The sequence below is a fragment of the Condylura cristata genome, unplaced genomic scaffold, assembly GCF_000260355.1.
Source record: "Condylura cristata isolate star-nosed mole 26May11 unplaced genomic scaffold, ConCri1.0 scaffold00010, whole genome shotgun sequence".
Lineage (NCBI taxonomy): Eukaryota > Metazoa > Chordata > Mammalia > Eulipotyphla > Talpidae > Condylura > Condylura cristata.
The window spans coordinates 45,517,638-45,533,059 of NW_004567111.1; the positions used below are offsets into that span (position 1 = coordinate 45,517,638).

Consider the following 15,422-nt stretch of genomic DNA (forward strand, 5'->3'; position numbering starts at 1 on the left):
AAAAAAAAAAACATATTAAGTTTTACCATAATGGGCCAGCAGCCTGCTTGTGGGTGATGAAGTAAAGCTTAGGGCTTCTACTCCTTTTGGTGAGGAGGAACTTCCAATATTCTGTTCCTAGTTTACTCTCTCCAAACTTAGATAATGTAGTAATGTAGTAATGTAGTTGCCTACCTGGATCTTGTTGGTAATTTGTTTTGTAACTCCCATATAGGAGAATGGGGCAGGCTGGGGTAAAGAGATGACAGCAATAAGAAGAAAGGGAATACTTCTTTTTTTTTTTAATTTTACAACTTAGATCTTTATTCAAGAGAAAAAAAATGAAAACTAATGGTATTAGTACCACTCCAAAATGAATGCATTTATTAATGTCTTTGATCATCATAACTGAATTAAAAGACAAAAAAGGTTTTACTTTGCTGAGATTTCTTTATGTACTTAATCTTTGTTGGAATTTCTTTTAATGAGTTAGCTAAGGATCACTGAATTAGAGAAAAATGGCTAATTTAGCATAATGTATTTATTTTTCTTTCTACCTATATTACTTGTCTGTTGTCACTAATGTGAAAATTGAAAAACAAGTATATTTCTATTTTTAAATTAATGGTGTTTTTATGATGATTCTCTAAATACTAATTTGAAATGTAGAAATCCCAAGTACAGAATACATGTCAATAGATTTATGAACTTCCTAAATACTTTGTAATGTTAAAATAACTGCAGTTAGGTTTACATTTCATACTTTTGGAGCCATTTAAACTGTGTTCTTCCTATCTCCATGTTTTTGTTAAAGGTTCTATTATTTGTGTTTCTTAAAATAATAAAGTGGCAGCCCTAAACAGAATTGAAAAAAAAATTAGTATTTCAAATGAAAGTTAAGTTGTAGTTATAGGACACACGGGTAGTGCAAATTTTGTGTTCTTGTCTTAACTAATGCATAATATAGACCACAGTACATAATATAGACCATATGCATTAAAAGCAAACTTAATGCAGTATCTTGATTATATGGGCTCCTTAAGTTGCACTGCTAAATTAAAAAAAAAAAAAGTGGGATGAGACTAATGTTTATAAATTTCTTGCTTTTTTAAAAAAAAAACAATTTATTTATTTATGCTTACAGAGCTGGAGTACAGGCTATAGGTTTGGTGGGTGAGAGGACTCACTAGAGATAGTGGGGAGCAGAACAGGCAGACCAACAAAGTATACTGCTAAGGGTAGCAGCAGGTGGGTCAGAAGAGGTCTGCTGTGCCATGTAGGTCAGCTCCCCGGCTGGGATCGAACTCATGCTGCAATGGCTTCGGAGAGCCCAATAATGCAGTGCTTTAACCCATTACATCACCAGGGAGAGCTCAATTTCTTGCTTTTCAACTCAGAGCTTTCCCTTATCTTTGTGTTAGAGCATTCCAGTACAGAGGAGAGGGTGAACTCTGCCCCAGGTTTTCTGAGGAGGGGGCTTCTGGAAAAAGGGACTGCTGAGAGGTCTCCAAATTCGATGACTCAACAGATATTTTTCACTGGTTGAATCTGTGAATGTGAACCTTGGATAGAAAAATACTCATGTATAAATGAATTTTCCAGTTTAAATCAGTGTTGTTCAAGAGTCATCTGTACTGTGGCCATAACTATTCTCCAACAGAAGAATCGCCCCATCTATTCTTAGACCTTATAACATTTTGTTCAAATCTTGGAAGAAGGGAAAATTCAAAACTCAGTCTTGTAGTATTTGATCCATTGCCCCTTAAGATATTGGTTTATTAGCCCTGCACCTTTGGTGCATGCAAAAGCTGATGTCTGACCCTTTGAAATCACAAAAGCTTGGTTTTCTGTGATGGTTTTGGTAGTATGGGTTGAAATGTGTAATACTGAATATCTTCCTGTTTAATCTGTTGTCTCACCACTGTGATTCTCTGCTAGTTTCTGAATGGTATCAATCTAAGTATTGCTAGTGGCAAATGTGAAATGAGTAACCACCTCGAAATTACATTTCTTTCTTTGTTTTCTACTTTCCCTCCCTATTTGTGCCATGCACACATTCATGTTTCTGTAGCCTGATTTTCTCAATGAGTTCAATAAATTTTGATTGAGTCCTTCCTTCTTGTATACAAAACAGAGTATCATCCTCTTTTATGGCTATTTATTATTTGTAAAGAAAAATGCATTGACATTTGTCAACTTTTGTCCAGACATTTGTTCCAACTTTGCCCAATCTTTTCTCTCACCCTTACTTTATGTTTTTATCATAACAAAAGCATTTTATATGTTTGATACCATCTGGTCTTTGCTTATATGATAGTGCCTTATGCAGGATCCCGCCCTAAGGATGTTAGGATACTTAAGGACCCTGCTTAAGTATCTCTGAAGGCCAGCCCAAATGCAAGGTTGACCATAAATACACCCCTGGTCAGACTAACCAGAATTGGATTTGAAATTTCATAAAAATGTTTGCACCACTGTTAAGGAATTTACCACATACTGCTTTCATTAGAGTTATCTGCATCTGTACTTATTCCATACACTCTTTGAGACAAAGTCTACATTTCATTCATCTTGCATTCCCTACAGAACACAAATGAACTGATTTACTCATTGGTACTTTTCAAGGTTGACCATCTATATAAGAATATTATAATCAAACTCTGAAGTAACTGAGTTCTGACTCAGAAATTAGCTGTAGTTGACTTGGAAATTCTATATTTCACTCTGTTCTCTGATCACTAATTATCTTTTCTTATTCACCATTGCCATTTAAAACTAAGTATTTACAGTTTTCAGAGGAAAGGTGCTATTTAGATATCTCCTAATTAAATGAGTATTTATAGCTTTTAGAGAAGACAGGGAGCTTATTGTTACATACATAATAGGGATAGTTATAAATGGTAACAACAAGATGCTCATGAAGAATTATGAAAACATCACCTCTGAACAATAAGTAATTAAAGCAATCAAATGCATTTAAAAGCACCTGGTTTTGACTCGTTGAAGGGAATATAGTATTTGTAGCTCACAACAGTTCACAGAAAATGATATGAAGGAATATAAGACCAACTGGAAATAGATTTTTCTTTATATAGTTTTTCAAATTCTATAAAAAATGAATAAAGTAACTTAATATTAACCATTTCAGCGGATGCTTAGATTCCTAGACAGAAAGAAAGTTTAAAAGATCTTATTAAATTATGAATTTAGTGATTTGTGACTCAAACTCCAGTACACTGAGTTTGTAGCATCTCAGAACACAGGGTGATAGTAAAATTATAAGAGATATTTGTTTAAAATAGCTGCAGAGGATACAGGATAGCCAGGAAAAAAAAATCAACAAATAATTTATGAAATAACAGACTGCTATACCTTTAGAAAAATTGTAATAATGTTGCTAAAATTTTCTAGTTAGTTTTGTTTGTTTATTTAGCTATGAATAAATGAAGCTTACTCTGGTCTCTTCTTCCAATACCTAGCACATTGTCATGTGTTCATTTGTGAGTGAATGCATGACTTTCTCTGCCCCGGTGACAGACTGAATAGCTGAAATCACAACTTGCTTTATCACACATATAAACAAATATAGGACTCAAGCTCATCTGACTTCATTAAACTACAGATAAATGTATATATGCCTATCTGTCTATTAATTTTTTGTACATGGAATGAACATCAGTACCCTATAATCAGAAAAATGAAATGATTTCTATTCTAATATTATAGAAAACAGTGGGAATATAATTTAGAGGTAATTATTTATTTCACATTTACCATTAGCAGTACTTAGAATGATATCATTCGGGAAATAGCAGAGTGGCAAGACAACAAATTAAACAGGTAGGTACCCAGTCATATCCTTTCCTTGTGACTCAGACAAATGGTTATATATCTCTGTGTTCATTTACTTTAATCCTGCTAGTATCTTGTTTTCATAGGCCAAGGACAATCATATCAAAAATTGTTTAAAATATATCAGTAAAAGTTTGATTTCTTTGTTTTAGTTAGGAGTATATGAAGCTATTCTGATCTCTGTTTCCAGTATCTAGCACATTGCCAGGCATCAGGAGTTCAATCATGAGTAAATGAATGAGTGGCTTTTTTCTGCCCAGCTGACAGACTGAGTATCAGTTGTTGTTCCATAATATTCAATGTTCATAGCAACTCAGAATACAGTTTGATGGTAAAATTATGAGACAGTTTAAAACAGCTGCAGATTACACAAGGAGGCCAGAAGAAACATCAAATGATGGGATATTAGAATGCTGTAACTTTAGAAAAAGTGTAATAGTGTTCTAAAACTGTCTGGTTTGTGAAAATGCATATAATAATGATCAAATTTTACAAGAAAAAAAAAATCAGACTATATATTTGACAGCAGTGTTGCAATGAACTAAAGACATAATAAAGCCTGCCACCAACCCTAGATAATCATCATTACATCCTATTTAAAAAAACCAAGATCATTGACACTTCTATTCCACTTTGTAGAAACATCTCAAAAATTGGAAAAATTGAGGAATTGTTAAAGATCATGGCAAAAGGAATTTTGCTAAAATGGGGCATACTTTCAATAATTGGGCATTCCTCCTTTTTGGCAAAGGCACCAAAAGTTGTGCATGTTGATAGAAGATTTGTAAATTCCTATTCTATAAAACTTCACTTGAATAACAGCGTTTAGGATTCTGAACAATACATATGATGAAAATATAAATTGAATAAGTAATTGCTACTGTGTACCATAGAAAATGCACTCGAGAGGTACATTTTGAGGGGCACAATGAAAATTTTACATAGACTTGATACGCAGACTACTTTCCCAATTTTTCTTCTATTTTTACCAGAGAACATTCTAATATTCTTAGAAAAGTAAGTTCACCTCACTTCCTTTCACTAACACGCCACATTTCTACAGTGTTTCATGATCATTTGACTCTTGTTTTTAATTCAGTTAAGAAACTTGAGGAATGAAAGAAAAAGTGTATTACAGTTCAGTTTCAGAGATTTGTTATATAAAGCTTTACTGGGTGTCTGCTAAGTGAGAAAAATCCCAATTCGGATATAGTCTAGCCGAAGGAACAGATCTCCACCCAGTAGCTAACTTTGTAGGTTTCTGAAGAATGAATGAGTGCATGAATAAATGAGTGAGCAAAAATGAATCGAGAATGGCTTCTCTGAGGTACCCGATCTGAGTCCCAGAGTATCAGGGTCTAATGTTTAGTTTTACTTAATAATCCTTGGACTATCGCAGGAAGGGAGAACAAAGGGAGAACGATTAAACAAAACACTGAATCTCGTAAAATCACGGCGGCCCGACATCGCGGATATTCTGTCTGCACTAGGCTTCCGTAATTGTTTACGCGACCGCCGCCGGTAGTGACGTCACGAGACTTTGGCGATCGCGGGAAAACTTGTCTCCGCGCCGGGGTAGAAGGCGCGCGCGGGACTTTGAATCGTGGGCCCCCGGGACGCGAGCGGACATGAGCCTTTGGGTGGACAAATACCGGCCCTGCTCCTTGGGGCGGCTGGACTATCACAAGGAACAGGCGGCCCAGCTGCGCAACTTGGTGAGTGGCGGAGCCCCTGGGGAGAGGAGAAGAGAGGCTCCCGGCGCGGGCTTTCTGGCCCTCAACAGGGTTGCTTTGCTAGCCCGCTTTGCTGCTGCGGGAAGCATACAGCTGGGGGCGGGAGAAGTGGGGGGAGTGTGTGTGTCAGTGTTGTGAGAGTCTGTCCCCCTTGAGAAATGTCGTCTGAGAGTCAGATCTGAATTAGAGGAAGTGAGAAACCGCTCAAAGCAGAAAAATAGGGAACGAGCGTTACAAGTCGACGGGATCACAAGTTTACAGTCCCTGAGGCCAGCATATGCGCACCGTATTTTAAGAATTCTAGAAGGCTGGTGCAGTTGGATAATTGTGCGTCAGCGGAAGAGAGATAGGAAATGGTGGTGGGTGGGGGAGTAAAGTTTCAGGACTAGACGGGAAGCTCCTGGAGTGTTTTGTGCAGAAAGTGACATTTGATTTTATATTAATAGGCCTGCTTAAACATTTTCGGTGTTTTTGTAATGACGTACAAAAAGGCAGGTATTAAATAGATTGACTCCTGGTCTTGTCTGTTTCTAGAATATCTGGATATTGAGTTTAATTAACTCAATTTCCCCCCCTGCATCCGATGCTTATTTTTGTATTGTATTAATAAAAAGTGTCTGATGGAAAATAAGCTAGATCAGGTAGGCAATGGAGAGGGAAGACTGACCTTGAGAAAAATGTAGTATCTGAAAGCCATTTATGTACACTTCTGGGGGTCAGAAAGGACCACATACTAATGGAGCTATGTTTGCTAAGCACTCTCGTTCTTTTATAATTATCTTTTCAGAATTACAGGTACTGTTGCAGGGCAACCCCAATGTCTTTGGTTTGGGGTAGAGATGGAGTCCATAAGACGTATTTGTGGAGTTCGTTTAGGATATCCTCCCCCCACCCACCCAATAGTAATAACTAATAAATAAGGAACTCCGTTCTTATATATGAAAGTTATTAGAAAAGGTAATAGTATGAGATTGAAGCTTTTTTTTTTAGTTCTCTTCTATTGGTACTACATCTGTGATACTTTGTTTATAGAGATTTTGTTTTCTCACTACCTTTGACACTGATTTTCTTAGTTAAACATTTTCTGTGAATTTTTGGTACAGAATTTGGAACATTTTGGACAGAATTTTAATGTGCTATCTTATATCTTAACAGATTCAGTTTAAAAAAAAAACTTGCCTCTTTTTACTGTTGAGTGGACAGCTTAATAAGAACCGTAACACTTAAAGCATAGTCTTTATTTTTGCTTAGATGGATGTTTGAAAAAATTAAGTCAGTATTTGTGGAACACCTTCTGTTTTCTATGCACTAAGTTCTTTCCTCTTTTTCAGTACCAGAGATAGATGAGTTTACAGTTTTAAAATGTTATTGTAATAAACACTTTTGTCAAGGTACTTAATTTTTTTTCCTGTAATAGTTCTTTTACAAAACTTCTGTAGTACTTTATGCACCTGAGGTCACTTTCTAGTCATCTCTGTAGTCTCCTGGCACTGATTTCCAAACTTAACTGATCATGAAAATCACCTGGGTAGTTTTTTAAAAACATAGCCTTGTAATGGAGCACTGCCAGCCTCCATTCCCTTACTTGCTCTTATCTTGTAAATGCATAGAGATTGGCTTCCAGCTCCCTGAACATGCACTTCCTGGTGCTTCCTCTTGCATATTCCTGTAAATTAGCTTGAAATGCCTGAGAATTAATACCCTTTCCTTCCTCCATCCACTTTCCCAAGCTGTCATGCATTGACAAAGAATTGATGAAATTGAGTGTCATATTCCTTTCCTTCACATTAAACCAGTGCACTCAGTTCTTTTCAAAGGCTCCATTTGTATAAGCCCAAACTGGGTAAGAAAGGCATCATTTTCAGTTAATGAATCATAATCTTCTACATGGGGGTCCCATAATTAGTCTTTATTTTAAGAAGTTTTCTGGGGATTCTGAAAGTCAACCTGGTTTGGCAGTTATTTTCTAGCACATAATATATCTTACCTGTAGTATGCAAAATAATATAAATTATAAAATTAAGCAACATTTCAATGTAAATTAAGGTATATATGTATGTAGATATGTATATATGTAACACACATTTGAAATTTCATAGGCAGAAATAGAAAATATGCGATACTTGAAAAAGTAATTTTATGTAGAGTACTTGAAAAAGTAATTTGATGTAGAGTAGTTGTTTGACTAGGGAAAATGTTTTTCCTCCCCACAGGTGCAGTGTGGTGACTTTCCTCATCTGTTAGTGTATGGACCATCAGGTGCTGGGAAAAAGACAAGAATTATGTGTATTCTACGTGAACTTTATGGTGTTGGAGTGGAAAAGTTGAGAATTGAACATCAGACCATCACGGTAAACATTTCACTTGGAGGTCCTGCAGGGATTTTTAATCCTCACAGTATATGCTCCCTGCCTTTGTCATTACTGCTCAGTATGTGACATAAATAAAAATTTCACAGGTAATTCTAGTATAGGGGATTTAGACATAAATGATGTATTGACCTGTTATGATCAGACTTATGTTTTGTTAGAGAGGAAATATAAGCAAATGGAAACTTTGGGTAAATGTAGGTGGTGGGATTCCCTTCAGATTGCCTACTAAATCAGTTTCAGATGGTAGTAGAACTCAAGTTTCTAAAGTTCATTGCTCTGAGAGCTGTAAAGTATATGGAAAAAAAGGAATAATTTGCGAACAATAGTAAGTGTAGACTCATGTGACTTGGTAAAGATTGGGAAGTGACTGATGGGAAAGGACATGGGAGGCTTCAGGATGTTCACAGTTCTTGGGGGCTTGCCCCTACTCAGTCTCCCAGCCTCATGCTGTACAGCACATTTGCAGGATTTGTTCCTATAGACATTGTTTAAGATCTAGCTGAAATAGTTCCTCTAGACCCCCTTAGATTACATTTCCTTCTACAACCCATAATTTATACTCATTTACTATATTTTGATCACAGTATATACATCTTTTGCTGATAGTATTTTCAAGTTATGTAGGGAACATGCCATGTTCATTTTCATGTACTTCCTAGCCTTTGATGTAGCCTTTGATGTAGGCACTGGAAAAAATGTATACCAAATGACTAGTATTGGGTAGTGCAGTAGATTCTTTGGGAGGATGTTAGGATTTATTTTTGGACACATTGAGTTTGAGGTGCTAGTGATAAATCCTATTGGAGTTTTTTGTTATCTAATTGCCCACGATGTCAGGGTAAGTATAAAACTGCAGAAAGATTTTCACTTCTGATTTATACACTTTTTTAATCTTAAAGTATTTTAAAATTAATGCATATTTTTATAAATTATATTTTTATTGAGGTGATGTTTACAGTTATGACTTAGAGATACAGGTTCACACCTTTTCAGATGTATATTATACTACACCCACAACCAAAGCACTCATATTCCTCCATCATAGTTCATTGGCTCCCCTTCTCCTTTGTTCCCCAACTCTATAGTATCCTGGCAGCCTTAATTCTGTAGTAAGATGTCTAAGGTTTGTTTTGTTTAATATTAGTTTTTTTTTCCTGTTCCTTTGACTTGTGGTGTGTGTGTGTCACACGAATGAAATTATCCAGTACTTATTTGTCTTTTTCCTTTTGACTTACTTCCTTAGCACAGCTCCCCCCCCTCCCCCAAGTTCCACATATTGTGGAAAATGACAAGATTCCATCTTTTGGTAGCTGAGTAGTATTCCATTATATAAATAGATCACATCTTAATCCACTCATCAACATTTAGTTTGTTTACATAACACAGTTATAACTAGTGCTGAAGTGAACATAGGAGTGTATATATTCTTTCAGATTAGTGTTTTTGCACTCTTTGGATAGATAACCTAGGAGTTGCTGGCTCATTTGGTAATCTGTGTTTAATATTTTGAGGAACCTCTATACTGTTTATCATAGGGATGGACAGTCCACATTCCCATCAGCAGTGTGTGAGGGTGTCTTTTTCTTCATATCCAAACCAAAAGCTTGTATGTCAAGATTACCTTTTAATAGAAAGAGTGGAAAGTTATAGGAAAGAAATTTAGCTGGGCATAGATGAATTTTTAAAGTTTGTATGATAGAAGATAACATAAAATCAATAGAAAATAAAATATTGTCAGATATCTGAAAGGAAAACATTTAGATAGGAGATTTTGCAAAATGGTGATGGAAATACAAATAATTTTTAAAAAATAGAATACAAAATTATCACAGCAAAGAAGTATAATCTACGAATAAATGTATGTATGTTTGACCTTTATGAGAGTTAAGTTAAAACATGTGACTCTATTATATATTTACCAAATTTGTAAAAATTGAAGGCGTGTTAAAACCTACTGCAGATGGAGAGTGCTGGGGAAGAATATTCATTTTCTGTAAAAAATTAGTTAAGATGTTTTTGAACAGCAGCTTATTTTCATGTAGATATACACATCCCTTTCAATCCAGAAAATCCTTTATTCTGGCAGTCTGTCACTTTAAAATGTATGTGCAGATATGTGAAATTGTTTGAGAGAGGAAAAGATAAACAATGTGCAAAGTCTGGTTAGCTTTGGGGATGTTGTACTACAGACTGATAACATAGCTGTCACTCTTAACTAGTTGTCCAAGAGGGATTGTCTAGCTATAGTGTTAAATAGGAAAAACAAAACACAAAAATATGTGCTTGTTTTTATTTTTGTTTTTTTAAAAGAATACTTTATAGTCTTCAAATGTATCGAAATAAGTTTTGTTTATATTTGTGAGTTATCAGGGTAAGGCCGTCTTGGTATATAGGTGGATGTTGCTGCAGTGATGATCTATTGATTACTGGGATCATTTGAATATTTCTGGAGGTGAAGGAAAAATAATGAAAACCTCAAATTTGATAATAACATTTATATAAAAACATGTTTCTGCATGTTAATAGATTTAATTGGATAAAAATGTAGCTAAAGCTTATTTTTGATAAACAGATTTATATAAACTATGAGATAAGAGAAAAAAATTATCAATAAACCTGTTTTCTTTTCCACAGACTCCATCTAAAAAGAAAATTGAAATTAGCACGATTGCAAGTAATTACCACCTTGAAGTTAATCCCAGGTAAATTGATATATAGAAATAAGCATTTTTAGAATAGTGATGTTCTGACCTTTTCAGAAAGAATAGAGCACTTATTTGAAGTAAGATTATGTGTGGAAACACAGTATGTAAAATAATAGTGAGGGCCCTCCCTGATGGTGCAGCAGGTTACAGCACAGCACTAAGAAGCTAAAGCCACTTCAGCAGGAGTTCAGGCCCCACCCCGGAGGTGACCCACATGGCGCAGCAGACCTCTCCTGACCTGCCTGCTGCTCCCCTCAGCAATGTACTTTGTTAGTCTGCTATTTCTGCTCCCCACTCTGCCTCTGGTGAATCCTCTCACTGCCCTTGCACTTCTGGCTTGCACCCCAGTTTTGTATGCATAAATAAATAAGTCTTTAAAAAAAGAAATAATAGTTATACTGCTCTCTGTGAAATAGGGTGCTTAAACCTTTCATATTTCCCCTTTGAGTCCTCTGAGTCAAATAATTTTAGTAAATTTTCTGTCACACAGCTCATTCATTGTCTTTCTTACACAAAATTACTATGTTTTGGTTAAATTGCTTAGAGTTTTTCAGAACTGATGAACAAAACATGTCTAAAGTTTATGTCTATACTGAATATTTCAAAAACTGAACTTAGATTGCCAGATATTTGCCCTTTGCTCTATTTCAGTCTCTTGATTAGAAGGTATTAACAATAGCCCGACCATTGTCTTTATTACCTGTCATGCGATTATAAGACATTGAAGGTAATTTTAAAACACCGTGCACAACAATTAAGAATGTCTTAAGTAAGTTGTGAGAAATTAATTATTTTTGGAACAATGTTGGGGAAGACCTGTGTGTTCTGTGGGCCTGATGTATTCTTGAAGGAGAACAGAATCAAGGATATCTTCATGCAAGGAAACTTTTTGGGCAGTGGCACATTAATAAGAACAAATATCCTTTTTAAAATCGGGCAGAGCAGAGGAATAGTTAAAAGCTAAAGTGTATTCAGGAGCAGGTAGTGTGTGAAAGTTTTACCTAGATTATTTAATCCTCAGACAGCCCTAGCAGACAGGAATTATTATTTTCCATAGCAAGTAAGAAAAAATAAAAAACTCAAGTGAAATAAGATTTCTTGGAAAGGGTATTATAAAAGTAGACAAAAGTGCTAATTCTATAAATAGGAGGAGAATGTTTTATATGCTTGACTAGGAAATGATCTCAAAAGAAACACTCTAGGGATATCGATCTAACAATAATGAATAGAGAAAGACTTAATGGCTCTTTGGGGAAATAATTTAAAACTGATTGGTTTGCCCTTTTTTCTCATTGTGAGTCTAATCGACAAATATAGCAAGAAGAGCAAGAAATTAATCCGATTGCTTTTCATGTGCTGGAAATTGAAACTCACTGTAAACTAACCAAATAATTTTATGTTTGTGTGTGAGGTGCATGAATTATGTAAAGCAGTGATAATATGAGGATGAGTGATAGGTAATGCCTGTAGTAAGTCAACATATTTTCAAGTTCTGACTTTGTACCAACTCCATTTGCTTATCCCATCCTTTTGTTCAGACCCTGAATCAATTGTGCATTGAGCAGACTCGTCTAGGTTTGTTCTCTCTCAGACCTTGACTGTTAGGAAGACGGAGAAGAGGGAAGGAGATTAAAATTTTGTTTCAAAGAGTTATTTTTGTATTTTTAGTAATTACATATTAAGAAATTAGCTATAACTAGGTATTAACTGTAGTACATATAATGTCAAAGTATTTGATAAGCTGTTAATCATTATTACTCTTTAAGTACACTAAACTTAATGTATCATGTTTGGTATTGCTAGTGATGCTAGTCAAATTGTAATTGAGTATTGACATATTGTGAATATTGGAATTATCCCAAACTACTTTACTTTTGAAGTTTTGTGTTATTAACTATTAATTCGGATAAGTATTTAACAATTTAATATATTTTTTTCTCATTAATATATTTACACTAAGGGCAAAATAGTTTCTAAGGATTTACATGTAAGTTTACGTTTATTTTTGTTTCGTAAAGTGATGCTGGAAATAGTGACCGGGTAGTAATTCAGGAGATGTTGAAAACAGTGGCCCAGTCACAGCAACTTGAAACAAACTCTCAAAGAGACTTTAAAGGTATGTGATAAAGAAAAGTTCTTTTTATCTAACAGACATTCCAGATGTAAGCAGTGGGTATAAGAAAAAATGTAAACTCCATCCATTTAGCAAATACTTAACTAACTTCCTGTTCTGTGCCAAGAATAATGCTGCTTTGTTTTGGGATATAAAAATGAATGAGAGAGGCGTGAGCTCAGTATTCATGGAAGTTTATAGACTAATGGAATTGAATTTTGGCAGAAAGAGGACTATTTTTGTTCCACATTTGTGTTTTAGAACTAGATGAAAATGATAAAATACCATTTTATAAATAAATTAAAAGAATTAAAAATAGCTTTTAAAATCAGCTATAATCCCACTATCCAAGACAATTAATGTTTACTTTTCTTAATACTCTCCTGTATTATTTATATGCTTATGTATGAGAATGCATACTTTATTGATTCATTGATTCTTGTTTTATTGGTTATTTCTAACATGAGCATGAGTTAATTTTTTTTCCAGTGCTACTTTTGCATCCATGTATGTGGTTTTATAATGTTATATACTTACTGGTTTATTTTAATATCATAATTGATATTACTGGATCTTTTCATGAAATCTGTGCATTTCTGGAGTCAACCTCATTTTATTATGATGTGTTAATTTTCTAAATACACTGCTATTTCTGCCTGGCAGTAATTTATATTTATGTCAGTTGGTCTGTTAGGTTGGTATTATCTTTATAGATTTTGAGATCAATTTCCTTGTCTCCACTTTTCTTAATTCTGTTCAATTTGAATTGTTTCCAAAATTTCTCCTCATTTTTAAGGATTTCTTGAAGGGAGCTTCATTTTGTTATTTTTTAGTCTGCTGCTCTGTTAAGCCTTATTGCATCAAGGTTTTTTTTTCTCTCATTCATGAATTGAGCCCTGTGACTGCTGTTCTTAAACTGGTGCACGCATCTTCCATAATGGTGCAATGTATTATTATTGTTGATTTGGGGTTCTCCTATCCTGAGGGCTACCAAAAATCTAGTATTTCCCAGCCACTTCCTCTTGTACATAGTTAATTGTTCTCATATTTTAGGTTATTAGATAAAGCTTGTAACTTAGTTTTAATATAAATGTAGTTTATGGCTCTTTAGTTTTAGAATCTTAGGTAGACTGCCCATTTTTATGGAGAGATTCAAATTCTGCACTGCCACCCTATCATCTTTTAAAATTATGAAAAATATAACAATTGAATTCAGTCCCTACTTACATTTTTCCTGAACACTTCAAGCCTATTTCTTGTTTATAACAAGGCAGAATACTGGTATACAAGTGACAAAGCTATTTAGCTTTGTTTCTTGTTGGCTACATCTGTGCTTTGCAAAGTATAGTTGATTCTTGAATAACACAGATTTGAACTGGACAAGCCACTTATACTTCAACTTTCTTATAAATACAGTACAAACTTAACAGCATTAATAGGTACATTATAGAATCACATATGTATTTTTTCTTATTTTCTTTAGCTTTATTACAAGAATGCAATAAAAGATAACTTGCAGTGTATAAGATACTGTGAGTTGACGGTTTCTGTTGTCAGTAAGACTTCCAGTCCATATCAGGTTATTAGTAAAATTTTGGGCAAATACAAAATTGTATGTGCATTTTAAGGGTCAATTATCTGTACCTTAAAGTGCTAAGATTTGTTAACTTCCACAGAAATGAGCTCCTAAGATAAAATATTTTGGGATAATAATGATCAGTACATTTTGTCTTGGTGATTTTTAGTGTGTCCAAATATATTAAAGGCTGAAGTGAATTCCACATTCCAGGTAACTTTTTAAATTTTAGTTAACTTGGTTTTTCTTAGGTTTATTTGATTATAGACATTTTTTTTTTTTTAAAGATTTATTTATTTGTGTATACAGAACTGGGGTACAGGCCAGAGGCTCAGGGGCGGCGAGAGGCTTCACCAGAGACAGAGTGGGGAACAGACAGGCAGATCGACGAAGTACACTGCTGAGGGGAGCAGCGGGCAGGTCAGGAGAGGTCTGCCATGCCATGTGGTCACCTCCGGGGCAGGCGGGGATCGAACTTGTGCGGAAGCGGCTTTAGATTCTCAGTGCAGTGCTTTAACCCGCTGCGCCACCGGGGAGGGCCCTTGATTATAGACTTTTTAACAAATTATTCTTATCAAGCCTTTAACATACATGTCTTTTTCAAAGAGAAGTGTGCCATTAGATTTAGGGTTTTACTCTTAATGAAGAAGATGAGAAAGAGATAGGTACTAACATTAAAGTTTACTTTGTTTTTTCTTGTCTCAGTGGTATTATTGACAGAGGTTGACAAACTCACCAAAGATGCTCAGCATGCCTTGCGCAGAACCATGGAGAAGTATATGACCACTTGCAGACTTATCTTGTGTTGTAATTCTACATCTAAGGTGATACCACCTATTCGTAGTAGGTGCTTGGCAGTTCGTGTGCCTGCTCCCAGCATTGAAGATGTAAGTTAAGTTAGTTTTCAAAAATAAATCAGTTCAAATTTTGAGTACTGGATATATATATATCCCAGGTGTGTTTATGTCTCTAGTAATACAGTGAAGTATATCAATGATTCAATAGCTATTGCCTGAATGCTAACCATTAGTGAATTTATAATCCTATGTATATGTGGAATATACACACTCTATATATGTATAACCACAGATA

General features: G+C 34.9%; 1 protein-coding gene across 3 annotated transcripts in view; it reads left to right on the forward strand.

The window, feature by feature from the left end:
* RFC3 (replication factor C (activator 1) 3, 38kDa) overlaps positions 1-15,422 on the forward strand; it is a 66,299-nt gene that overhangs the window by 41,746 nt on the left and 9,131 nt on the right. For 2 of the 3 annotated variants that reach the window (XR_001145314.1, XM_004680198.1), the window contains exons 1-5: positions 5,361-5,546; positions 7,778-7,915; positions 10,571-10,638; positions 12,660-12,757; positions 15,036-15,217. Coding sequence is in view for 2 of the 3 variants with exons in the window: in XM_004680198.1 (XP_004680255.1) it covers positions 5,460-5,546; positions 7,778-7,915; positions 10,571-10,638; positions 12,660-12,757; positions 15,036-15,217 (573 nt within the window). In the remaining variant the exon portion in view is untranslated. Of the gene's footprint in view, positions 1-5,360; positions 5,547-7,777; positions 7,916-10,570; positions 10,639-12,659; positions 12,758-15,035; positions 15,218-15,422 lie in introns of those variants that run through there. The other variant, XM_012723181.1, reaches the window with a different exon arrangement.